The following is a 27,083-nucleotide window of genomic DNA, read 5'->3' on the forward strand; positions in this document are numbered from 1 at the left end:
AATTTACCTTTCATGGCTTAAGGCCTTCTCAATATTTTCTCATAAGTAGTTTTCACGATTTTTGCGAAGTCAGAAGAAAGGTTATTTGGCTGAGCTGAAAAGAGGGTCTGTGCCCTAAATGCATTATGTAGCCTACAAATTCTCAGCAGTACTGGGGAATTGCCCCTCGCCGCTTATTTTTCGACCCGCCGATAAATAAGCAGCCCCAGTCGCGACATGACGTGTCCGGGGGCTCAGCAGGCGCCGGCCGCCACGGCTGAGAAGGAAACTCCGGGGCAGCCCGCGGCTCTGGGAGCATTCCGGGAGGGACCTCCCGGCCCGGGGCTCCCCTCACGGACGCCTCTAGAAAAGCCACGGCAGCACCGTCCGAGGCAGCGCCAAGGGCAAGGAGAGAGCGCCGCCGGGGCGCCGCGAAGCGCAAAGCGAACCGCGCTGTGTTCTCGCTCACTCGTTTATTTGTTCTTTTATTTGTTTGTTTGTTTGCCCGCGGTGCTCGGTTCGTTTCCTTCCGGTGCATCTCCGGCACGGCACACCGCCCCTCCCCGGCGTGCCCCGTGCGCAGGCGCGGCCGGCGGCGGCGATGGGCGGGCGGGTGACCCGCGTGTTCCGGAATTTCAATGTGGAGAACCGAGCCAGCCGCGAGATCAGCAAGGAGAAGCCCACGCCCGCGCCGCGGCACCGCACGGCCCGGCTGGACGCCATGGCCGGTGAGTGAGCGCCGGCCTCGCCCGCCCGCCCGCTCCCGGTGCGGGACCGGTGACATTGAGAGCGGCGCGGGGCGCGCGGGGCATGCCGGGAGCCGTGGCGGTGGGGCGGCTGTGGGGGGGCTGTGGGGCGGCTGTGGGGGACCGGGGCGGTCGCAGCGGGCAGCGGCGTGAGGGAGGCTGGTGGAGCTGGCCTGGTGGGCTGGGAGATGGGGGCGGCTGCTGGGACGGCTGCGGGGGGCGGGGCGGTCGGTGGTGGTGGCTGGTGGGGACAGGACCTGGGGACAGTTGATGGCGCGGGTGGTTCCGGGGACAGCTGCTGGAGGCGGTTGTGTCGGTGGTGGCAGGGATGGTGGCACGGAGCGGTGGCTGAGCAGCACCGAGCGTGTGGGCACTGTGTCCCGCCGTGCTGTGACGGGTGACAGGCCCAGCCCCAGTTGTGAAGCCGTGTCGCTGAGGTCAGAGCTGTGGGAGAGGAATGACACCTTTCCCAGAGGGCAGGTGCATTTGCGGGAGCCGTGCTGCTGGGGAAGAACTGAAGGAAACGATTTGAGTCAGATCAATCTTTTCTTTCTTTTTTTTTTCTCCCTTCCCTTCTTCTTCTCACTGCCTTTAGATAGCCCAGAGATAAAAGAAGAAGTTTTCAGAAAGGACGATAGGTTCCTCACCTTGCTCAAAGACGTTTATGTCGAGTCCAGAGACCCACCAGTGCGGGTGAGTGCAGCTTTGTGGTCTTCAAACTCAGCACAAAGCCTGTGTCAAGAAAAATGCTCTTTGTGCATAAAAGTTACCTTTTTCAGTAGATAAAAGTGGTGTTTTTATTACTCTTCTATACATCAATAACACTGAGTGTGTCTGACCCCAGGTTTTGAATGTGTGACAAATCGTAATTATGCAAGTTCGAAATGCTGACACAGTCTTCCTTTTTAACATTGCGTTGTTCTTATATTGTTTTTCACCTAAATTCCTATTTCTGCTTCCTATGAGGCAGGATACTTCTTGAGGCTTTTGCAAAGATAAAGTAGTTTGCCAGAGGTCATTTGTGGAGGTGTTGGAAAAGACTGGGGCTGCTGGGGGAGCAGGGATGTGGTAGAGGACAAATATGATTACTCTTCAACTCCATTATATGTTATACAATGCAGAGACTGTTTTTATCCAGCTCATGGAAGTGCCTTAGGTTTTTTCTACATAATCTTGTGGGTTGTATGGTCATCATTTCCTTATTGCCACTGGCTGCAATCTTTTACTTGACAGGCTAAGCATACTCCTTTGTAAAATGCAGACTGGGGTTCAGTGTCCTCTTTTCTATCATATTGTGCTGTGGCTTGTGTGTTTTACCTGTTTCATTATAGGACCACTTTATTCCAGCTGCTTTATTCAGCAATAAAAATTTTATAGTCAGCTAGCAAAATCCCTAAGTCTCTCTAATTTGCCATTTATATGGTATTCAAGTCTAAAAATATTTAAAATTCAAATAGATTTCTGTAGTTTCTACCTGAAATTTTCAAGAAATCTCTATTCTTAATTTCCACCACAGAGGTTAGGACTCTAATCTTGAAATGCTGAAGGCCTAAATTCAATGTCTTTGAATATTCATGTATAAAGCTGTCAAGAGAGATTTGAGAAAAAGCCAAAGTGGAACAGATCTTTGCTTGATTCCATGCCTACTCTGAGTTTGCTGCCACAGACTTGCCCTTGTGGCTGCTTGTAGCTGTTAGAGCACAATTGAAGTGTAATCACAGAGACTTGTGGGCAAAGCAATAGAGAAGCTTTCTCCCATTCCTGATGTTGTCCTGATGACTTTGTGCATTGTGTACATGATGTGCACGCACCTCTCTGTATGTTTGGGGTGTCTGCCTGTGGTAAGTGGAAAACCACCAGCTTGGGAGCCCTCAAGTGGCAGAGTCGCAGAGACAGATGATCTAATTAACAGTTGAAAAATCATTCATTATCCAAGCACAGTTTTAGCAAAAAGCAGAAGACATGGAGAACAGGCCAGACATTCCTTGTAGCTGAGAAACAGACACACAGGTGCTGTAGGATCCACATCAGTTTTCTCAGCATCTGAGTTAATACTGAGTGTCTGTGTAATAATCAGTGGTTCTGGGCTCTGATTACTATATAACCACTTCTAAATTTAAGATAAGATTAATTGTGTCTTTTTTTTTTTTCAGTGTGATTCACTGATGAAATGTTAAAAAAAGGAAATATGAGGAAGTGAAAGCTGTTTTGGAAATTACTTGGAAATGTGAAGGGACTCTAGAGAAGACGCTTTGTTGCAGTAATCATGGCAATTAAACTCCATATGATGCTGCAAAATAGCAGGAAAGCTTGTTCTCTAGACAGAGCAAAAGAAGGGATTTATTTTAGTAGGAAAACCAAAATTTGAAAACAAAAGGAAGGGGAGAGAGACTACGTGAAAAAGTTTTCCAGTGGTATCAGAAGGATACCAATTTGTTGTATGATTTTTTGTCTCTTCCAATGAATCAGCACCAAGTATTAGGTTATCTGGATTTACATTTGCCTACCACAATCTGTAGTTTGCCTTGTGTGAAGGGCTGCCAAGCCAATACAACACTTAGAGTGCAGTGAATGGGAGCTTTTCAGCATTTGGCTGGGAGCTGATACTCTGTGTAGAATAGCTGTGGAAGAAGCTAGGCTGGCTAAGCTTTTTTTAAAAAAATGGGGAAAGCTCACAGGAAAAGCTAAACAGAAAAAATATTTAGGAAAGCAGCTTAGCTGCTATGGTATACATAGTAAACATAACTGCTGTTGAGCTCTTTTTGTTTTCCTTCCCTCAATTAGGTAAAAGATGGAGGTGGTGAACATCTTCCAAGTAAACAGGAGGAAAAGAGACTTACAAAATTAGGCCACCTGGAAGGTCTAGATGTCAAAAAAGTTCCCAAAGGCAAAATATCCATTGTGGAGGCTCTGACACTTCTTAATAATCATAAACTTCAACCTCAAGTATGGACTGCAGAGAAAATAGCAGCGGAATACAGTCTGGAACTGAAGGAGGTCAACTCTCTTCTGGAATTCTTCATTCCTTTCGCTGTGCAGGAATTTCGTAAAGAAACCAAAAAAGCTATAACAAGCCATAAACCAAAACAGTTAACATAAAAATATTTGCCAAAACCTTTTGTGATCTCACTCGTGTCTTCATTTTACTCTCAAGTATATTCCATGTCTGAAAATTCAGTTGATAAGGTGTCATCCAGCAAGGCTACTTCCTTGTGCCAGTGAATGTATTCAAGCAATTCCATTCTCCATTGGATGGCTTCATTGAAATGCAGCAACTACAGTTTGTAAACCAGAATGTGACTAATTCATGGAATGACAGCATGTCACACAGTTCTGACTACCCCATTCAAATGTTATGAACTCAGTTAAAGCATTTTACTGTAAGAATTTTACTTTAAGAGATTGCCTTTCTCAGCAGAGACTTCTTGGCCTGCAGCTAAAGAGGTGCTCTGTGGGCGTTGGCTCTGTAATTTCATGTTGCACTGCTTTTTCAAGGAATTGCTGTCAAGGTGTGTGTATATAACAAACAGCTGTGTTTCTTTTGTGTAAGAATTGAATGGTATTTATACTTTGTAAAGAAGGTTAACCACAAGGAAAATTCAGCTGTGTCAAACATAAAATAAAAAGAAAGTGAATAGCAAGAAGGCCTCTTTCTGGTGCTGGAACAGCAGTGGTTCATATGTAACTCCTTTATACTCTATTCTCATTTAGCTTAAGTACCTGCACCTCTCCAGGTGCTGTTTGTCAGGGAATGTGTAGTGATGATCTTCTGGCATAAGTCTCTTGCAGCAGCCCATGGCATCTGCTGTATGAGGAACAATGCTTCATATTAATAGGTAGCAAGGACATACAACTGGATCTACTAATTGGATCCACTGGTAGGTCTTTTGTGAATGTTTGCCCTTCCTGTTACAACAGTCCTTTTTCCCTGTGGAAGCCTTGTCTGATCCAAGTGTGGGCTAGATCAGGTCATGTTTACTCACAGCATGCATCTACACAGATGCCACGAGGGTAACACACACTATGAGGCAGTGGTGGGTTTAAACCCCAATACTGTGACTAGTCATGTCTGTAGGTAAGACGTCTTGCAGTGATGGTTAATCCTGTAGCAAAATGTGGTCAGATAAGCTGGGGAGATGGGGCAGCAGATAATCAGAATTGATATTTAAAAATGCATTGTGATTGCCTTCCTTTAAAAAACAAACCCAGAATCTTTAATTTTATGCCTGTCACCAAAGAAGGTGATCTTAAAGGGTGTAAGTCTGTGCCAGGCTTACAATGTAACTTTAAAGAACCTTTCTGCCAAGTCTTTGATTTGGAGTCTGGTAAATGTCTTAGCAAGAAGATGATCAACTTTGTTATTTCACAGCAAGATTCCTTCACCTTCTTTGAGTTGGAACTCGGTATCTCCAGTACAGTTTGCCACAGTGTATTTAAAGGTTATGTTTGATTCATTTCTGAAGTACATAACACTGTACAATAGTGGGAGATGTCACTATGTGCATTGTATAAAAATTCAAAATTGTTAGTCTTAGGATGTGTGGCTTGTCATTTGTCCTGTAATACAATGGGATACAGAGCTGCACTCTGAAGGTAATACACCTGAGTTATGTACCACATTAAGATTGCTTTGCACAAAATACTGTTTTATAAAATGTTATAACAGAAATACTTAATTGTTTGAGTACTGTTCATCCTAATGTAATATTTAAGGTAACATTCAGAAAACAGCTGTGGAATGTATTTGGTACAGATACTGTTGATATTGAAGATGCTGCAATTTCCTGTAAAATGAATTTTATTATGGATTGAAGTTGATTAAAAACACACTACAACCAGCACCAGACACCAGTTTAACCATGCCCTTTGACTACCTTGATATGTATTTTGGCATCTTTTGTCTGTCTTCATGAAAGTCTTGTGATGTGGCCGCACCATGACAGTGCTCTGTTTCACTTCATGGTACACTACTGTGTTGCTTACGCCCTCCAGGAGCAGGCTTGTGCTTTGGGATGTTTGCTGTCATCCCATTCAGTGCCCCGGCCTACCTTCAGGACAAAATCCTATCCACAACTGTGATGATTGCAAAGCTGGTCCCTGTTTTGTGGAGCCAGGATCTCTTCCTCAGAATATATTATCCACAGTGGGAAGGCAGATGTCCCACAGCAGAGTTGGTGTAGGGATCCCAGCTCCCTGCAGGCAGGTGAACTTGTGGCCCAGAAGGCTCCAGGAAAATTGGATGCAATGCAATTTGTCAGCAAGGATTCTTCTGCTGGTCACCTGCCCCACCTGCAGGGCAGTGTCAAACCAGTATTACAAGGGTATTGCCAATGGTACAGGATCATGTAAAAATTTGTACCATTATCTATCCAAATCATCTGAGGTCTGAATGTTTAGCTTTCACTGTATCTTACAACATGGAGCATGTCAGTTCCCCAAAGCTCACAAGAACCTGGAGCATGGATCTTTCCTTTACTCTGCTGAGAAAGCCTGTCCCTGATCAAGCTCTCCAACACTACTATCTTGTACAATTCTGACCACAGCATGTGTGTGTGCCTACAGTGTTCCAGTATGTGTTTGAAGGTAATGCTGTATTTTAGGCTTGATGTATGGAACAACTATTCTCACTGTTGCATCTTTTCTAGAAGTACTTATATCCTTTCTTCCAGTTTCAAGGGACATTTTACCTCATCAGTTATCTTGCCTGGTTACTGGTTTCTAATTGGAAGAACAATGGTATTTTCTTTACACTTGAACCATGGTTGTGTCTGTGTCCCTTTATGTCTCTATCCCTTTCCTGTTTGGCTGTCAGCTTAAGAAATTCTTCATGCAACTGTTTTGAAGAGGTAATTATGGGGAATTTGTGGGAACCTGCAGTTCTGTTTTCAGGTACTTCTATGTGAAGAATTTTTCATGTCTCATTGCCATGCATATGGTGAAACAAATTTAGCTCAGGTGGTTTTGTCCACCATGCAGAAACATTACATTTGGTAGGGAACAGCCTGTCTCACTCAGACTGCTTTGTTATTATGGAATTAATGCAATGTGTTGCAAGTACTTTGTGATCCTGCAAGGGATTTGTTTCATTTCTAGTGTGGCACATGGTTGACAAACTTCTTACATGTGACATTATTCTACCAGAGTTTCAAACATCACAGAATAAACCCCAGACCACTTTGAGCACCAATGCAGAGTGAATACACAGGAGCAGGCTGAGCCTCATTTGATAATGAGGGTTACATTGCTGGTGAGTCATAAAATTGACTGTCTTCAAGGGAGTTCCAGCAGGTATACTGGAATTCCTGGCTTGAATTTTTTTAAAGAAAATTTCTTTAGGGGTAGTCAAATACCTAATTTACCTGGGTTTTTTTGGACATACTCCTCTTTCTCTAGTCCTGTTCTATCATTAAGTCTATTCCCAGCCTTCTGCAGCCAGTCTTTGCTGCTATGAAAACTTTATGCAGTTGCATTCTTTCTCTGTTCTAGATCACATGCAAATGTTGGTTGTATTCTGCCCTTTCAGTAACAACTGTTTTATTTCTGCAGAGCTCTCTTGCCTTCTGAGAGTAGCACATCTGCTGAGATAAAGATGAAAAGACAGAGCACATTTTGTGCTGCAGAACTTATGAACAGGACAGGTTTTCAAAAGGAATTGAGCTTTGACATCTTCAAAAGCTACTCTTTAGGGATATGTGAACCTAGTAAGTAATCTGTCTCACCATATATGTATTAATTGTAGCTTGTTTTTGCAGAGTGATGGCAAGATAGCAAGGTTGGAGCTGTGAGGCAGGAGTGAGTTTTAACTGTGCTCCCCATGCAGTTTAGTAAGAGGGATCTTCTGTACAAAATGTGAATTTTCTGTAGCCTCCCAGCACAGGAAACTTGTCTTTTAAGCTGCCTTTTTTGCTCAAGGAGAGAAGAAAAGTATATGTGTGACATGTGTATTAAACTTACAAAATGGAAGGTCTTATTTCTGTATTGGAAAAACAAATCAAAGCTCAAGTGCAGCTCAAGTACAGCACATACAACAGGATCAAAATGCAAAAGTTAAAAAAGGGTGGCTGTCTCACTTTGTTACATGTAAGCATCATGCTTGCATGTTTGAGATTGCATGAAGCTTCACATTTCACAGCTCTTTCTGAAGCCCCTTTATACAGGAGTTTCCTGGCTCTTAATCAGATGGTGCCACTGTTGAACTGACAGGGCAGGCATAACCAGAGCAGGGGAGCTTTAGGTGCAAACAGATTTTGGTACTTGAGACTGTAGCAAGTTGAACCCCAACTGAGGTGGTACTTGCAAGCAAAACACCCTGTTGGTGCTTGTTATTAAATCTCTTTCCAGCAATCTACAAGTCTGATGAATTGTGTTAACCTTTCACAATTTAGGTACTGCTGTGTTGTTACCAGAGCTAAGTTTTTTCTCCTGAAAAAAAGCCACAAATCCCATGGATTAAATTCTCTTAGAAAGTTAACATTGGTTTTCTTGGTGTGAAACAGAGACTCAGATGTACACAGCAGCAGTGGTAGTAACAGCAGCACATCTCCTGTATCGTGCTGGAGGGAGAACACTGTGCTGCTCTTGTGCCTCTGCAAGGTGGAGCGGAGTTTGATGTGCCTGCCACCAGGAAAAGAATTTAAAAAATAAGTCTGTCAAGGTGGTTCTTTTGTGACTTGTGCAAAATCTCCTTTCAGTGTGGGTTACTTCAACTGCAGAAGCTGTTTTTAAGTGAGATGTTTTGGCCTCCTGAGAGGAGTAGTGCTGCATTGCCCTGGAGGGAAACAAGTGGGGCCAGACAGACCACACAGGTATCTCCTATCAGGATTTCTCACATGGGAATAGAAAATGCATGAGTGGCATGAGGCCACTGTTTTTAGTAAGCTGAGGGAAATGATGGTGTGGTTGCATCAATCTACTTTTTCAAAAGTCATTCAGTGGCACCCTTGTCTGGAAGCTGGGATCACACAGGGACTGAGGAAACCCACTGCTGAGTGGGATGAGCTGCATGTGGTGCTGGTGAAAGCTGGAATCAGTCCTGCCAGGGCTGCTGGAACTGGAAGCCTGAGTGTAAAGTCACAGCTGGAAACTCTACTTACACAGAGCTTGGGGTCTGGAGATAGGACAACAGACAGCACTGGTAACTTGGGTGCACTGGAAGTGCAGAGCTGGTTATAATTGCCTGTTTTGGCAGAGTGAAAAGAGAAAAGTGGAGTCTCTTTGAGACATTTTCTCTGACCTAAAGTGTGCCCTTTTGTTAACTGCACAGGGCTTTGCTCTAAAAAAAATCAATACAGTTCATGTTCAGCAATGTGTGGAGTGTGAAATAGAGGCAGAGTAATGAAGCAGGGGCAGAGCACAGTAAGCCTGGACCTTCAGATCCTTGTTCAGCTGCCATATGTACAGGAGTTGTGCACTGCATGTCACCCTTCACTGCCCTCTGTCCCAGCCTCTGGGGTTCACAGCACGACACTGTGGCCTAAAGGATGGCTAGGTGTCCCCTTGTAAAGTGGGGTTGTGGATTTCCATGTCTCTTAAGGCCAAGCAGAAATGGAATCTTAGACAGAGCCTATCTTAGCAGTCTCCATGCCCCCTAAAAGCTGGAACCTGTGTGTCTCAGTTGCATAATTCCTCCACACCATGAATTTCCTTCATGAAAACCAAGCATAGCAGGGCTCAAGTCCCTCTTGGTGGGGCTCAGGTGGGGCAGTGGTAGGGGCTACAGCCTGGTGGGCAGGGGAATGGGCTCACTGCTGCTCAGGGAGGGAAGCCTTCTTTGTTCCTTACCACCCCACCCCTTTCCTAGTGCTACAGCCCACTACAGCCCACCTCCTCTCTTTTTGCTAGCTCAGGCCATTGTCAGGCCACTTGATGAACCACTTTAATTCACTAACATGGCAGAAAACAAAGCAAAAGAGATAATTTTATAACTGAGAAGAATAAAGTCTTTACCATTCTCAGCATCTTTGGCTGGAGCCACCATATATTCAGCTTACTTGTATTATTGGACATATCTACATGGAGAAACAAGTCATTAAAATTGGGTATGTTTTTCTTGCACAAAATTTAGGGACAAAAAGCTGAACATGCAAATGTACCAAAATGTTGCTACGAATGCATTGTCCCTAGGTTATTTTTAAATGCATTATCCCTAGGTTATTTATTTGAAAAGCATACTGTTAAAAGCTTTTTTTCTTTTTAAATTTTAAAAGCATATTTAAGTGTGGTGGTATAAGATGACATTTATTTCTAAGAACAGTTCAAACTGAAGACAAAATATTTTGTTCAGACACCTGTTTTGTTCTTTTTACAAAATAATGAGGCTTTTTTTTTCCTTTGGTCAGTCTCCAAAATAAATGCTAAGACTTGTGTTAAACAAAGTTTGTCACATTCTGGTTATTACCATTCCTACCCTTACCTAAATCCAGTCCTCCTCATACCGCTCTACTTTGCTGACAAGTAAAGTTGTAGGTTTCTAGTCCTGTTTCACAGATAGGCAATTAATTGTGTACATTGAGTGAGGCTGATTTACTGTCTACCTAAAGCTATAGTGAAACTGGAATAAATAGAAAGCAAGTGCACTGAATAGCAATGAATCAGTGTAAAACAGGGTACTGAAGATGTCTTCAGGAAGAAATAATGCCAGACTCTTGGCTTTGCTTCTATGCAGAGAAGGAAAGTGGAAATAAATTTCATACTATGTTCTGCCTTTCTCAATTAGCTGTCACCAGTTAAGATTTCCTTTGTGGGAGCAAATTGACAGCTGTCATCACTTAACAAAGATAAATTCTATCAGCTCACTTCAGCACATGCAATTCTTCAAGATTAAACCCTTTTTATATTGCAAAGTTGTCATTAATGTAGCAATTTGAGAAATTGAGCCATTTTTCTTGTGTCTCTCTTAATAGGCTGACATTTAATCATGACTTCTTAACCCTTTGAAATAAATGTACTGCTGACTACATTTTGAATAAAATTATTTGAATTTTACCATGGACACATAGCTATGATTAAAAGCTGAGAAGATGCTACTAAAAGCAAGTTTGTTCTTTCAACAGATAGCACAAATACCTGCTTGTGATGCATACAGTCCATGACTCTGTACATACATACATAATTTTCTCTGGCCTTCAGAAAGCAGCAAAACTGCAATGTTTGGGAGAAAGGCTAAGGAAATAGGCAGTTTTACTGACAGAGCAGTATGAGAAACCCTTGTTGGACTTCTAGGCTCAGGAATTTGTGCTATCATTCTGCTGCTGTGGAACTTGTTACAGAATTCAGCCCTTGCTGCAACATTGCACTCTAGTATAACATGTTTAATGTTGCCAGAAAAGCGTAATTAATTCTCAATCAAGAGCAAAAACTGAACTGTGTAAGCCATGCTTACTCAAATCCTCTCGAGATTGCTGCAACTTAAAACACACTGTGAAAAATGAACTGCTTCTTCTGTCTTAGCTGCTCAATACTTCTGAAAATAAAAGATGAAAACCTAAATGTAGTTAAAGTCAAAATGCAGGACATACTGATATAAATTACATAGAGCTCTTGATGTGCTACTACTCCTTTCTGTCTTGAATTTAACACAGGCTCTGTGACATTTCCCCTTGTTTTTAGTTTCTAACAACATGAAATGCCTTTTCTAAAATCATCTTTTGTCTTTGGTGAAATGGTAGCATCTCCTTTGCTTTCTCCTGCACAGATTATCTTGGCATCCTCAAGAGAAGAGAGAGGGAAATGGTAGATAAATATTCAAATGTCAGGTTGAAAATGTGTTATGAGGGATTTTCAAATGTTATGTCCTTTCTACACCTGGTGCTAGACATGGATACGCTGTATTTTTCCAGTCTTCATCAAAGGTTTGTTTCAAATGGAAGACAGCTTGAATCTGAACTACCTTCACATTCTATTGGTTTTCAAGCTATTTTCATGATAAGAAAAAATGGTTACTTAAGAGATAAAAATCCAGTATGCATTCCAATTGGTCAAACTGTGTCTGGAGTTGCAGAATGGTTATCTAAAGATGCAGCTGAAAAAATGTGGCTTAAAGATGAGAAAACAGCTTATCTGTTGTGTCCCTTCACTAGATACACTAGACAAAAATAGACTTTCAGGCTGTGGAGGAGATGCAGGCAGATGGTTTTGTTGCTGAATCCTTGCAAATAACCCCTCTCTGCAAATCAAACTTTTCCCCAAAGCCCTGGCAAATCTATATATGCTGCAGGTGGCCAGAGATTTTTACAAGAACATCATTAAATTTACGCAGGGACATCTCAATGGACCTGTCTGGATCATTTGGGAAGGTAACTTAGCAGGATCAACTACTAAATATAAGCTGTGATAACAAGAATAATATTTGTTTTCTCTGTTTTCTGCAAGGACACTTCACTCCATAGCTCTGGGATAAGTTATTACACAAAACATTACTTGATTTACTGCTATGTTTTTCTCTGTTTTGCTATTAGGAATAGTTTTACCTATTTTTTTCCTGAGGTCTGCTAGCGGCAGAGGAGGAAAAAAAAATTACAGGTATGAGAAATCAATATAGACTTTTCGTAGGCATGTTTTTTTACATATGCATCTCTTGCCATGCTACCAAAATATTTCTATTTCACTTTTTAATTTTGCTCATAAAGTTGCAGATCATCAACATCATCTATAAGGTCTGTAATACTTTCAAAGCTTGTCCTTATTGCATCAAGGTTATACAAAGGCAACAGGAATAAGGAGCACTGGGGTCTTACTGACCTGCAGGACCCAGGTGACAGCTTTAACCATGGCTGGGCAGCTTCCAAGTCAACTGCAGGACACCATCTAGAGACGTGGGATCTAATGGCACGAGGAATGATCTTGGAAAAAGAACTGAGCATTTCATTTGGGAATGAGGCAGACCCCTTGCTACCCTAAAGCACTGTGCACTCTGTTGTAAACATTTTTGAATTCATAGAATCACAGAGTAATTTAGATTTTAATAACTGGAATAATTTATCTTGTCAGTCAAGCTTTGAATACTTCCAAACCTGTAGATTCTACAACACAGGCAACCCAGTCCAGTGCTTAACTGTCTTTGTGGGAAAAGGAATTTCTGTACAGCTGGGCAAAATTTCCTGTTGCAACTTGTGACTGTTGCCCATTGTTGTTCTGCTAGAAGACTGGAAGATGGAAGAGTTTCTCCATATTGCTTATACCTGGCCAAATATCTTTCAGCATCACCAGAATATTAAAAATTATCAGAAAGAAACTTGGTTCCATCCATCTGTGCTTTACTCCTTTGCTGGGAAAGTCATCTTTCCAATTCCTGTTTCTACTGGGAGCTAACTCTACCACCTCATCTATAAAACATGAATAGATGGAAAAGGCACTATAATGCAGCTTAAAAGACAAAGAAATCATTCAACAGAATATAAACATACATTTTAAGGATTATTCCTGCAATAGTAACACCATCACTCTTCCTGTCAGCTTGCATGTTTTCTCAACATATACTTAGGACCAGGAAAAGCATTTGTCTCTGGAAAGCAGCAGCCAGGGCTGTGGGTGGGTGAACAAGGAAATGAGCAAAAATCCAGGCAAAACTTATTCCTGTTTTTTCTCTGTGGTTTACCAATGGAAATAATATTGCTTTATTTTATTTAATGAACAGTAATGTAGAAAAATTATACATAAGCTCACAACTGCTCCTCTTCTCTTAGCAACTCCTCTGTAGTAACATTTTCTGGTAATAAGGTTACAGGATCCACATTACAGTCTGAACACTTTCTGAAAATTGTTTCCATTTATTACATGCTTAAAAGATCCACAGTTGTTATTAATTTTCTAAGGCATCAAACTTAATGAAATATTTGGAAACAAATCTGTTACAGACTGTTAAAATACCTTGATTCTATGTTTTAATGGTACTGAAAGGCATAAGTGAGATGACATTTTACTTTCAAGTTCTCCCACATTTTCTTAGTGACACAACACAAAAAAATCCACAATTTCTTAATGCCTCAGGTCTACATCAGACACATGAAGAAATGTGGCTGCTATTTTTTTGATCAATGCTTTAGGAGCATACACCAAATTGTTATCATGTCACTTAAATCACTCCAGGAAGACTCTCTGATAGTCCTGTGACATATACACATTTGTCTTTCTGGCAGGTGTTTGAGTGCAAACTAAAGGTAAAAGAAAGCCAAAAAATTCTGACCAGCCACAAAAAGGCTGTGGGAGAAAAGGTGAAGTCCAGGGGTGCACCATTATCCTTGCTAAGTGAATGGAATGACCTGGACTCTCAACTCCTGATTGTGCAGCTTAGATATGAGTCTTTATTACATAAATGCTCAGGTTTCCACCAAAAGAAATGATGCATGTGATCAAAAGTATGTACAATTAGGTCTTCAGACTAACAGTAAGGTGTCTGTGAATTTCTCAGAGATAAGACTAGTTCAGATTTTGTTGTTCAGGGATTTTTCTGGCTGACAGATAAAAACATTGAAATATGCTCTTCTGTGAAAGTGTGAAGTGGTACCCTGTGAAGGCTTCTGAGCAGTAAAAGGCAAAATAATGTTTAAATCATGTGCTATTGTTCTGACCCTGTGAAAACACTCTTAAATTACAAATGATGTTAATAAAGCCAGTCTAACACCCTAGAGCCTTCCTTTTACACATGGTGATATAGCATTATGGTTATGAAATACTGTACATCCTGAGTCAGTAAATGTCAGTGAACTTTAAAAAGAGAAAAAAAGATATGTTGCTTACAGACAAGTATGATTCATTTCTGCACAACAGAGAAAGACATACACAAAAAAACCACATGGTTTTATCGTTATATTAGATTTTGAGAGCAGTCAAGCTTACTCAAGTATGCTAAGCCACATTTGGAAAGACATAATAGTCCTGTTTTTTTTTTACAATCTCCCAAGAGAGAGATTGTAAAATCTCTGGATCATCAATTTGTGCTGTGTCATATGCTGGCACTGGTGTGTGGGTTGGTTAGATACCAGCTAAGTATAAAGACATTTCACCTGCCTATACTGAGGAAAATATGTGTATGTGAAATGAAAAAGAAATGAGGCAGCAAGTCAAGGGAGGACTCCTCTACTCCAATCTAGTGAGACCCCACATGGAGTTCTGTATCCAGCCTGGGCTCCTCAGCAGAGGAAGAACATGGACCTGTTAGAATGGGTCCAGAGAAGGACCATGAAGATGATCAGAGAGCTGGAGCTCCTCTCCTAATGAGTAAACACTGAGAGAGTTGGGGCTGGAGAGGCCTGGAGAGGACTCTGGGCAAACCTTACAGATGCCTTTTGGTACTTAGGGAGGGCCTGTAAGAAAGAAAGGGACAGACTCTTTACACAGGCAGACAGTGATAAAACAAGATTTTATCACTTTTTAAATTAAAAGAGGGTCAATGTAGACTAGCTATAAGGAATATTTTCCTTTTACGACATGGGTTTGGGAACCCTGGAACTAGTTACTCAGAGAGGTGGTGGCTGCCACACCCCTGGAAACACTGAAGGTCAGGTTGGATGGGGCTCTGAGCAACTGGATCTAGTTGAAGATGTCCCTGCTCATTGCAGAGGGGTTGGACTAAATGACCTTTAAAGGTCCCTTCCAAACCAAACTACTCTGTGATTCTATAAAGGTTAGCCTATTTCTCATGTACCATCACCAACAAGAAAGTAGCAATACTTTATCTCTTCACTCATAATTATAAATAAACTGGATCTCCATCCAGATTTGCCACATAGGTAGATATCAAAGATTTGTGTAACAATATTTAGTGTTTATAAAATATTTAAGCATCATTGTAGAATAAAATTTGCATTATTCCAATTTTTCATGCCAACATGATTTGTAAGGCAGCCAACATATGCTAATTAGAGAATATTCCTAATTAATTTCTGAAAGTGTGCTGCCCTAACATGACTTAAAATGTACAGCTTTATGTATTAAATGTATTAGTATTGCTTATACTTCCCATTGTAGAAGAGGGAGTAATATGCTATTAACAGCAAGTGTTTACAACAATCTTTAGATGCACATATCTAATTAAAGTGAACATCCAACATGTTGGGCAAGGATGAGTCATACCTCACAACAGCTCTACAGGGAAGAGATCTGAGTTTTGTATTCTTCTAAAGCAATAGCCCAAAAAATTAAATTACTTTCTTTTGTGTGAAATGTATTTTCTGCTGCTTATTGAATGCCTAAAGGCTTAATGAACATGAAAGAATGAAGCTTGGGATACATACTGCGTAGGACAAGGGTGGCAGCTGTAATGGAGGGCTAGAAGGAGCTGTTTGAAAACCCAACCTTTTTGTTGCTAAGCCCAAAACCTACTCTACGTGCATTTTTATCACCCAGGAGCAAGGTATCAGCATTATGCCATCCCGGTTACCATGGCTTCCCCTCAGCCACAGCGCCCTCTTGGAAAAGAAACAACTTCAGTTTTATATTCATTACATATAACTCCCAGGTATTTTAAAACCAAAATTACAACTCAAATTATCTTAAAACCAGAATTACAACTTGACCTATCTATGGACAGATCAACATGATTTTGTATTTGAACACAATATACTTTCCCAGACCCAAAGCATCTCCTCTCACTACAGCAAGGTTTGAAAATAACCCTTTTTTCAAAGAGTGCCAAACCTGAGCATCACAGATTTTGATGAACCCTGAGAGCCAATGTGTTTCCCAATCCATCTGGCACCACCAACACCACAGTACCTTCATGTCCCCAGTGGGCAGTGATGGACCTGAGAGCTGGAGGAGGCTGCTGGGAACCTCCGGCAGCACCGGTGCTGCTGCTGCTCCTGCCCCTGCCAGGAGGGAATGCTCTGCTGCTCTGATGATCTGCAGTGTGAGAGCAGAGCCCTCTCAAAGCGAGCAGTTGCTTGGTGTCTCATAAAGGATTGAAGGTGTTTTGAACACAGTATTTGATGTGAAAGTGTCAGGCTAGATCAAGAGCTTCTGCACTTTTCTGATCTCTGCACTTTTCAACAGCTCCAGAAAGTGCAATGTGCACTGACCTGCTCTCTAGCAAGGTGCCTTGCTGTCTCTAGGTATATTTAAATCACACAACTTTAATTGTGATACTTCCCTAGGAGGATCTACAGTAATTTAGTTTGGGTAATACAGCTTACATGCAAAAAGCAAATTATAAAAGGGATTAATGATATCAGAACAATAGCTTATGTTGTCATTTTATTCTGTTGTCACCTTTTCTATGCAGCTGTGGTATTCTGAGATATGACGAACAAAGTAGCAGAAGCTGGTCTAAGCAGCAAACTGCATGCCAATGACATCTGAAGTATGCTAAAACAGATGGGATAATCTCATTTTTAAATGTGACTGTAGAAATAACCAAGAATGAAATAATTATTCAAACAAAAACTAATTTCATTAGGCTCCAGAGTCAGATCACCATCAGTCTTTGTGATTTTCTGACCCATCACCATTTTGACTCCTACAGATCCTAAAATACTTGTATCATGAGGATCCACTTGTTACTAGAAAACTGCAAGGAAAGGCACTCCCTACCCCAATTGTCCTTCATTCTCCTGCCTCTGTAGCTGATTAGAGCTGTGGTAAATCTGTAGTAAATAACAATTGGAAAATGTTGACAAGTTAACTGGGCTCATAACTGCGAAGGCAATGAGACATTTCTGCAGCTGTTTAGATCAGCTTTGTCAGATGTAAGTCAGTTACAAAGGCGACACATTTAATTGTAAAAAGAACACATGGAGAATAAATCAACTTTCAGGCTTGAATTACAGTGCAGGAGGGATAATTACCAGAGCAGAACATGTACTTAGAAACAAAATCTTTTGTAGAACACAAACACCTGAAAGAGAATTACACTGAAAATTAATGTTGAGTATCAAAAAAAAAAAAAAAGGAATAGGAATATTGGATAAAACCATTTTACTATTTTTAACTATGTGAATTCTCAGTGGGGGTGGAGAAGGGCAGCTTTGACCAGAGTTCCAGAACTCATCGTGGTGATGCTAAAGGTTCACTAGGCATCCATTTTTCCTCCAAGTCAATGCACAGTTGTGGAGCTCCTTGTATCTTATTTGTTCCATAGTCCCCATATGCCTGGTAGGTGGATTTCATGGGTGTGCAGTCTGGAAGGCTTGCTACAGTTAGAAATGTATATAAATCAGAGCCACTTATAATGGTTAAAAGTATATAAAAAGCCTGTGATGAGCTTTGAGATCTGGGTTGATATAATTGAGTTCTTTTAAGTTATTGCCCTGTACCAAATTTTGCCAATTTTGTGTTCAGCTAACTACAAACTGGCAATTTATTCTTCTAGCTACATGTATTATCAGATATTAAGAACCTGAACCTAGTTTAAAACCTAGCAATAGTATATTGTGTGCTAATTAAAATGTGTATGACATTTCTATCTAGGTAAAATAAACTCAGGCAGGTGATGTGATGAATTACTGAGTTTTTCAAAATTTTATCTGTTACAAAAGTTTTTTGTCTTTGTTCAGCATACCACTGAATGTTCCCATTAATTGAGAGCATTTTGGAACAAAGGATATACATTTGAAAATAAGTAACATCTTCACTTTGGAGTCACTTAATCTGTATTTTTGTGGGAATGCAAAGTAAGGCTATAAAACCATCTAAGTAAATTCTCATTAGAACAAATGGCTAAAAAGAGGTAGGAATTACAATATTGTTCAGTTCCAAGCATGGTAAAGTCTTTTGTCCCAGTTGTCAAGAACTGTATTACTATCCTCAAGCATCAAAGAATTTTAAAAGAAGTATGGGATCCTAGGGTTTATTTAGTTTACAATTACTGAATCTTTGCTGCAGGTTTATATTTTCTCTACAATCATAAGGCTTAGAAACTTCAATTTAAAAAAGGATGGAAATAAAACTTTTCATCCAATAACAGAACTGAAGGATTTAAAACTTCCTGAGTAAAAAACCCATAATACAATTTTCCTCTTTGAGAAAAAAAAAATCTATGTTAATGCAAAATCTAAGATATCATAATCAAATACTGAGGATTGATTTGGAGGAAGGTTTTCAGCATATAGTTAGGCATTTTCTTCAACATTTGTTTCCTATTATTTTCTGAGGAGGAAAATGGACAGCAGCTCATATATTTTGCCTACATATGGAATTATCCAGATACCCAGAAATCACAGAAATCAGAATACAGTGTACTATTGTTGATAATTACAATTTTTCTACTCAATAAGAGATTTTTTTAGAGATGTATGAAGTAGTCCCATACATCATCTGTATACAACTTTGGATGGCACTAAATTGATGTATTACATAAATCTGCAGTGTCGATGTTATTTATTAGGAAAAACTCTCAGTAGGTTACTGAAGGAGTTTTTGTTTAAACTAGCTGATCTTTATTAATTCTGAATTGTTCCAGAGGAAATTGTGTTTTTCAATCACTCATGGTTATTCTGAGTTCTTTTGTTTTTATTTCATAATTTATATAATCTTAGACATGACCACTGTGATACTCTAATGTGATCTAAAATAAAGTGATGTAGTGCTTCCTTAATTTCCCATTTCTTGAAAAATACAGAAGAAACTCAGGGAAAAATAGGAAACCCACTATTGATCAAGTAATTTCCAGTGAGAAACAATCCTGCATAGTCCTTAGAAAATTGCCACAGTGAGTTACTACTTTTTTTGTTTCAAGACTGAGATCTACTTCCAGACTGACAGTTTGTGGTAAACTGTCACCAATTTGTTGCCTCTTCTTTAACCAATGTTTATGGTATGGAAAACTAACTGTATTCCCCATGAAGATACTTACAATCTGTGGTTCATTAATACAATAATATAATTTCTGTACTACCTATACAAGGAAATGCACACAGTGTTAGTCTAGCAACTGTTGAAGAAGGACAGGAAATATCTTTAGAACTACAGTGGTGAGGAAAATGACAAGCCTACTCAAAAATATCAATTATTCCAGTAGAGATGTTCACAGCAGCTCTAGCCCTGTTGAATGAATCCTGCCCTGTTCATTCTGTTGAGGAAAAACACCCTGGGGGCTGTAGAAGTCTTTGTTTTCACACCCTGCAGACTGTTCTGAGACCTACTGTATCTTTTAAGTACATTGATGTTATCATGTCAAGCTGTGACTGAAACATTTTCTATTAAAGCTGGAGCTAACACTGTGATACAACAGATTTTCTCCATTTCTAGTTTGTCTGTGTGTCCCTGTAGGCTGGAACTCTGCAACAAGGGCACTAAAATGGCAAACAGGCTTTGAGAAATGTGTAGCTACAGTGCATTGCAAGTCCTGCAGAACAGTCCTTCTTTTAATGTGTAATTAAATTGTGGAACTCATTGCCATGAGATGTTACAGAGGTCAAAAGCATAAGTAGGTTTAAAACAAAGTAGAAAAATATCCCAAAAAATCAACACTGAAGTAGAAGTTCATATGTTAATAAACACAGCAGTTGGGATGTAACTCCTAGGAAGAACAAGTGGTCTAGGAAGTTCATAAATCACTCACTGCTGGAAAGCAGATGTTCTCATTTGGCACATATTTCTTACTTCTTGCTCCTGTAAAGATCTACTGACTTTCATTGGTCATGGTGTCAAGCACCCCTTCAGCAGTGTTTCAGCACTTGCAAGGACCAGCAGTGTGGTGCAGATCCATCCAAACAGGCCCAGAAGAAATGGGCATCAGGGCAGCATGGAAGCAAGCACAAGTCTGCATTGCCCACTGATTTTTCCTTCCATCTATCAGGCATTTCTCAGTGCACCACAGGAAAGCATCTCAGAATGCATATATCTGGAAGCACAGTGTTGTCAACCTGACCAGAAATGTTACAAGCCTAATATTTCAGTGGCCTCTCTGCAAGGAGACTGTAATTCAGATTGAAGCAGAAATAACTGGTTGCATGGATACAGCTACTGAGCTGTGTCAGTCACCACAGAAATGGCAGAAGCTGTCCTTTCCTTCTGAGTTCACTTGCCTCTGGAGCTCAGCTGTGGAATGGCCTTTGTGGGCACTCCTAATCTACTTCTGCACAGTCAGCTGGCATAGTTTAACCTACTGTTTAATGTATTTTGATCTAATCTTGGCTGACCTTTTGCTGAAGAAAAGAAGAAGCTCTTGTATGAGAGCTTCTGCCAGCTCTACTCTGATGGCAGTGCCCTCCAGCAGAAAAACAATCGTGTCTAAAACTTCCACCGATGCTTCCACAAAAGTTATGCTAAATAATCCACAGCTCAGGAAGAGCTCACAGGCAAGGTGTAGTGGACAAGAATGTGGATTTTTTTTCCTTTCAACCCCTAAATTAGAAATGCAGCTATGTCTCACACAGACAGTAGGATGCTTAGGCTGTGGAATTCAGGATTGGGGTTTTTATTTTTTGGTTCTGCACAAGAAATAAAGACTGCAGGCTGTGTTACAGTCTTGTGATTAAGTTGGCAGAGCTAGAAAACACACATGTCATCTCTGTACTGAAAGATCATCCCACCAAGACTTCTGCTGAAAAACTATTCCAGAACCTGATTCTTCTGATTATTAGAAACTTTCTAAATTTATTCACAGCTCTTCTCCCCCTTTGATGATTGCCATCTCACTGCCTGAGTACTTACAGGCATCAATCATAATACTAGAGAGGACACTATGTAGAGCAATCCAGAGAAATATGCTTCAGTAGACATGATCTGAAATTGAAAAAAGGATGGTTTTATCAAGTTTTTTAGTTAAAACACAACTTTGTTGTAATCATTGCCTCCCTGCATAAAAAAAAAAAAATAAGATCTGGTGTCAGCTGGTCTATTTGAAGACAAAAATGGAGAGGGTAGGCTGATCATTAGTAAAAGGTTCATTCTTCAAACTTATTTACTTTTAATAACAGATTTGCTTTAAAAGGACACAGGGCTTTCACATTACCAATCCTTTCCTCTCCAGTAATCAGCATTCATAAGAATAGAACAGTGTGAAAATATTAATTTTTAAATAGGTAGTTTATGTATTCTTTGGATATCTTACAATGTGCCCTAAAAACCCCCAAAAGACAGTACCTTCTTTTATTTGTTATAAAATGGGATTTAAAATGTTTGGATTTTTAAAATACAAAACTAAAACAGCAAAGAACCTTATAAAAGAATAGTCTGCTGTCTGTGCAATTGCCTTTACAGGTGCCCTACATTGCTGTTTTATATGAATAGTGAATTGACAAGACCTAATGTGCCAAGAAAAATGTAATATGCAAAATGTCTCATTTCTGGAAAGCAATTACTTTAAGGAAATAGATTTTTTAAAAAAATTATTTTACCTCTTTGTTTGAGCTCTACTGCAGGGCCTTCAAGTCAAAGAGTGCATCACATGAGGGATATCTCCACACATACACATACAAACAGCTCAATATCATAAAGTCTGTGATAAAAACCTCTCCTAGTTGTTCACTTTTGGCACTTCTGCATCTAAAAATTGGAAATGAAATTAAGAAATAAACCCAGAATCTATGAAGACTTCAATGATGCTTAAGGAACATCCCTTCCTCTCCTCTTTCCATACTCAGCATGGACATAACCAGCCCCAAAATAAGCAGCTGGCTTATCAATCTTAGGTCTCAGCTACTGATCCAAATTTGCTCTCTCTACTGTCTTCCTAGCTAGGACCTAATGTTTTGTCACCTCATCTACCTTATAACAAAGATATGTTTGAGCTTATTTAAATAAAAATTTCACTTCATTCCAAGTAGAGCTGTTCCTTTGGAAGACTTATAGCACTGGGATCAATAGACATGTTCATGCATTATACAAAAGATGGTAAAAGTTCACAGGACCTAAAAAGAAAGTGGTCTCAATATCTGGAATAGGACATGAAAAAGGTAGGGAAGGTACACAGAAGAAAACTGAAATTATTAAAGGGATTAAAGGGAGAGGCTGTCTTAGGAGATCAGACTCAAAAATTTTCAGCTAGGAGAAGGCAGTGGTTGAAACTTCTTCAAGCTTTATGAAATCATGAAGGTTGATTTTGCATCCTTTAATTCATAAATTTCAGAGTTAGGCTCATTCAGTGGAATTAAATTAAAACAGCTAAAAAGAACACATTGCTTTACAGTGGTTAGTGTATTTCTGGACTTGCTACCAAAAGATGTTGTGGAAGCAGATCCCAGCAATAAATTCAGATAGGAATTGGATAAGTTCATGTACAAGTCCAAAAAAGGACAGTGAAAGGACTAGGCAAGGATTTACCTTTCTAAGAGCCAGAGAAGCTAGGGAGTACAAAGAAAAGAGTTTGAAGATGGTGGCCAAACTTGTGTGCACTCTGTAAATAGTTTCTCCTACTGCTGCTATTTCTATTTACTTTTCTGTTTAGAAAAACAGAATTTTGTATAAGCAAAACCCTGAAGACCCCCCAAGGGAGGGAGAGGGCTATAGGTAATGAAAACAAGGACAAAAATAGACAACAACAAACAACAAATGATAGAAAGGGAAGAGTTACAGCACTGAAAATACAGAGCTAGGAACTGGAGGAGGGCATGAAGCAGAGAAACCCAGACATCACTCATCACTTCTTGAAGGTTGAGCAAGGAGCAGCTGGATGCTGCCCAGGGCTGCTCTGCCTGGAGACGTGGGAGAATGATGACATGAACATACACAGGTTCCACTGCCACCAGGATCCCTCCATCCAGCTTCCCTCCTCTGGTGACACAAACAACCAACAGGACCTGGAAGCTGTTGATGAGGAGATTCTGCAGCTTGAAAGGGCCTTGGCTAGGGAGTGTATAATAAAAAGTGCAGAGGGAAAAGCACAGCAGGAACTTCAATGAGCATATCTGGAGGAGAGATGGCATTTGATGTACACTCAAAACACCTGATGTGTGCTAGAGTCTCTTGCCACTCTCTGAGAAAAAAAGAACCACAGTCCAACTCAGTAGGGCATTTTCCCCACTCATGGATGTTCTTAGGCCTTTTTTTTCTCTCTGAGGGGTGTGAATTGTAAAGGCCTCCACAGGTGAAAGTCACTCTTTGAGTTACTAGTGCTGTTCAAAAAATAGTATGTCATATTTACGACAAAGGGGACTTACAAAGAATTTGACAACTTAGATAATCCCAGGTGCAATTAAAGTAGGGTAGCAACTATTTTAAAGAGAGAACTAAAAATTATGTGCAACATCTCAGTAAAATTATTATATTTTCATTAAACTGACTGAACATAAAATTTTGTTTAAAAGTACTATTTCATGTTCGTTCTTTGCTGAAGTTACTCACCAGTTCAGAGAAGGGGATTCCAACACAGGTATTTTCCAGTGGTAAATAAGAATAACATCTTATTTAATGCAATGCTCTTTTCAATGATAAATGAGTTTTTCACCATTATTTTATTTAACTGGAGGATCTGTGAAGAATTTGTCATTGGCTTTCAGTTCAGAAACCTCTTTTATTATAAAGATAACTTCATAAGATGAGGTTCATGAGGCATTGATTTTGGTTCTGAATAAAAAGAAAAGAAAATGTTTCTAATAAACATCATCTATGCTGTCCATCTTCACTTCTAGGATCTTCTAAAAGTCAAATTTGCTGAAGAATGAATGGCAACAATTCTAACATGATGCACAGAATAAGATAACCAAATCTATGCCATCACAAAAGAAAGGTGCTTGTGGCAGAAGTTCAACTACACTCTTTTGTTCAACTACACTCTTTTCTTAGAGTGTAGTTGAACAAAAAACTGGACATGCTCAGACACTACACTGTAGATGCTTTCCTTCACAAAGACATTGGAAAATCATTCCAGCCAGTTTCACTAGACTGTAATGTAAGGATCCCAAAGGATTTGCTGAAAACTAACATTGCTAATTTTAATTCCTACGTTATCAGTTAAAAAAAAACTGTTTTGAAACAGAGATACCAATATGTATGATAGAGATCCTACTGAAAATTATATCAAGTAACTGAAGTAGATATAAATTTAGGCTGAAAGTGGCACAACAGCAAATTTCCAAGCCCAGGCACAGATGCAACTGGAATGGGAAAAAGACTACACTTCTTTTATTACACCCTAACAATGGAAGCATGGGAAACACTGAACTGGGAGGAGGGGAGGGCAGAGAGGGGGAAAGAAGTTTATAGTTTCTCTCTAGGAAATCCAGAAAATATTATTTGCCCCTAGGTCCTGGATGACAGAATAAAAGGAAACAAATTAAAAAGAGTTTATCAGTTTCGGTAATACTGGATGTAGCCTCCCTGTCCAGCATATTAACTGCAAAAAGAAGTTTGCTGGTTCTGTTATGGGAGAGTTCAAATGAAGAGAAGTGTTGTGAGTCTCATTCCTTTCTTAAAACTAGGATATGGGATGAATATACATGGTTCTCAGAATTGAGCAAAAAATATAAGAGCAAAATATTACATTGGAGACTATTCTGTGCTATGTCCTCTACTCCTCCAAGCTCCTTAAATTATTATAATAACTGAAGGATTTGAGTTACTTAAGTTACAGCCCAAACATTAGAGGGTCTTGTAGACTGGAAACTGAAAGCTGAATTTTCTCAAAACATTCTTTTTGTGCTGATGTGGATGGTGCACAGATGCAATAGAGCTTTGGTTTATCTTGCTTCAAAGGCAAACAGTAGCAGCTGAAGCAGCAAATGGCCTTTGAGAGGCAGGTGAATTTGTGAGGTTTGTTGACCATCTCTTCATCTTTGTTATAAGAAATAAAAGAAGAATTACTTCAATAGCAGTCAGATGGCCAAAAGAGGACAAGAGACTCTGAATGTATGGCAATACCTGAAATTGTATACTAAACTATCTCAATATTTGCTTTGCAATGAGAAAAAAATTTGTTGGCATGCTTTCTCTTCCTCTCAGAGTGAAAACAGGATAGAAAACCAAGTAACGAAGCTGTGAGGAAATGATTAGTTGACATGTGCTCCATTGCAAACACAGTTCTAGCGGATTTAATTTTTCTAGACAAAAGGTGTGAAAGCATTTTCATGCTACATTTCAAACTCAGCTCCAATTCGCCAGCCTTCTGCACCAATGCTCAGGTCAATGTCATAAATTTCCATTTCAAAATAGCAGCCCTTTTTTTCCACTATAATCCTTACTCACCCAGTGTTTCTTCCCTTGCTCCAGTTACTGTGGTAAGCAGAACAAAATACCTGTGTAACTTCAAGCACATGAATAATCCACCGAGGTCAGACCTCAGTACTGTCTCTCCCTTGTTACACTATACTGTGTTTTTTCATGTCTTCAAATTCATTCCATTACAAAGAAAAAAGCAGCCAAAAAGGATGATAAGGGTTTTTTTTATGTTGCATATAGCAGAAACTACATTTTGAAATCTCTTCTCTCTTGGGCATAGACTTCAGAGGCAGTTTTGAAACTCAAGACTCTATTGGGATTGTGTACAACTCTCTGCTTAATCAAATAACTGCAAATATAAATTTGCTTAACATCTGACTTTTGTTCTGTTCTTCTGCACGTTTTCTTGCTACTGTTGGAAATACCCCCAAACTTAACTTCATTGTTTTGTCATCCCTGTTGAATGCTTTGAAAAAGTAGACTTCATTTTGGGGAAATCTTCCCTGTTACCCCTGCCCCAACATTACTCTTGGCCTGTTCTGTAAGAAAACAAAATGTCTGTGAGGCTGAACTGGAGTAGATGCTCAAGAGCAGTAATGTCCTGATTTCCCCTCACACAATACTAGTGGTTTCACAAATAGGTCTGGTTCTTTGCTCCAAGTTTTTACCTACAATATTGAAAAGTATAATTTGAAAGAGTCTAAATAACGCCAAAATGCTTGTGTAGGTTTCTTTCAACTGAGGACTGTTACAAGAATTCTGTCAGTTGCGCACAAAGTGAATTAACATAAACATTATGTTACTTTCATTGCAATAATAACAACAATTTAATGTAATCGGTGCAGTGATGGAGTAGTGAGTCATTGCTTTAGGAAAATGACCAAGGAGTCTGGAAAAGGCTAACAAACATTATAGTCAATGAAGATTGCCTGCCTTCAGTATACATCAGGGATTAATGAGACCTGTCTCCACTATTAGAATAGTAGACAGAGACACTCCACCTTCAAGGCCTTGTTTGCACTGAGGCATTAGTTAGATCAATTCAACCTTACTAGACAGCTCAGTCTGGAGCAGTAAAGCACACCAGCCTTCAGCAAATTGCTGTCCAACCCCCTCCCTGGTAAATGATACAGGAAAGACCTGTATTTCAGTGCTTCAGTGCTTCATTGCTGCTTCTGCAAGAAATTGGAGAGTTATGGGGGAGAAAAAAAGAAAAAGAAAATGAAAAGCATAGTTCATGGCTGCTAATTAAGTTCAGTCTCCTTGTGGAACCTACTTCTCGGGTGAGGTAATTCAGAGGATCCTCATTTGTACAATAGAATTTTC

The 27,083-nt window shown here is 39.9% G+C and overlaps 1 protein-coding gene across 1 annotated transcript; it reads left to right on the forward strand.

The window, feature by feature from the left end:
- The first annotated feature begins 573 nt into the window (after positions 1-573).
- NDUFAF4 (NADH:ubiquinone oxidoreductase complex assembly factor 4) lies at positions 574-4,366 on the forward strand. Its single transcript, XM_058021253.1, has 3 exons — positions 574-707; positions 1,321-1,418; positions 3,510-4,366. Exons 1-3 carry the CDS (start codon positions 581-583, stop codon positions 3,822-3,824), a joined length of 540 nt encoding a protein of 179 aa, XP_057877236.1. The 5' UTR covers positions 574-580; the 3' UTR covers positions 3,825-4,366.
- The last annotated feature ends 22,717 nt before the right edge of the window (positions 4,367-27,083 follow it).

Source organism: Melospiza georgiana, chromosome 3, assembly GCF_028018845.1.
Source record: "Melospiza georgiana isolate bMelGeo1 chromosome 3, bMelGeo1.pri, whole genome shotgun sequence".
Taxonomy (NCBI): Eukaryota; Metazoa; Chordata; class Aves; order Passeriformes; family Passerellidae; genus Melospiza; species Melospiza georgiana.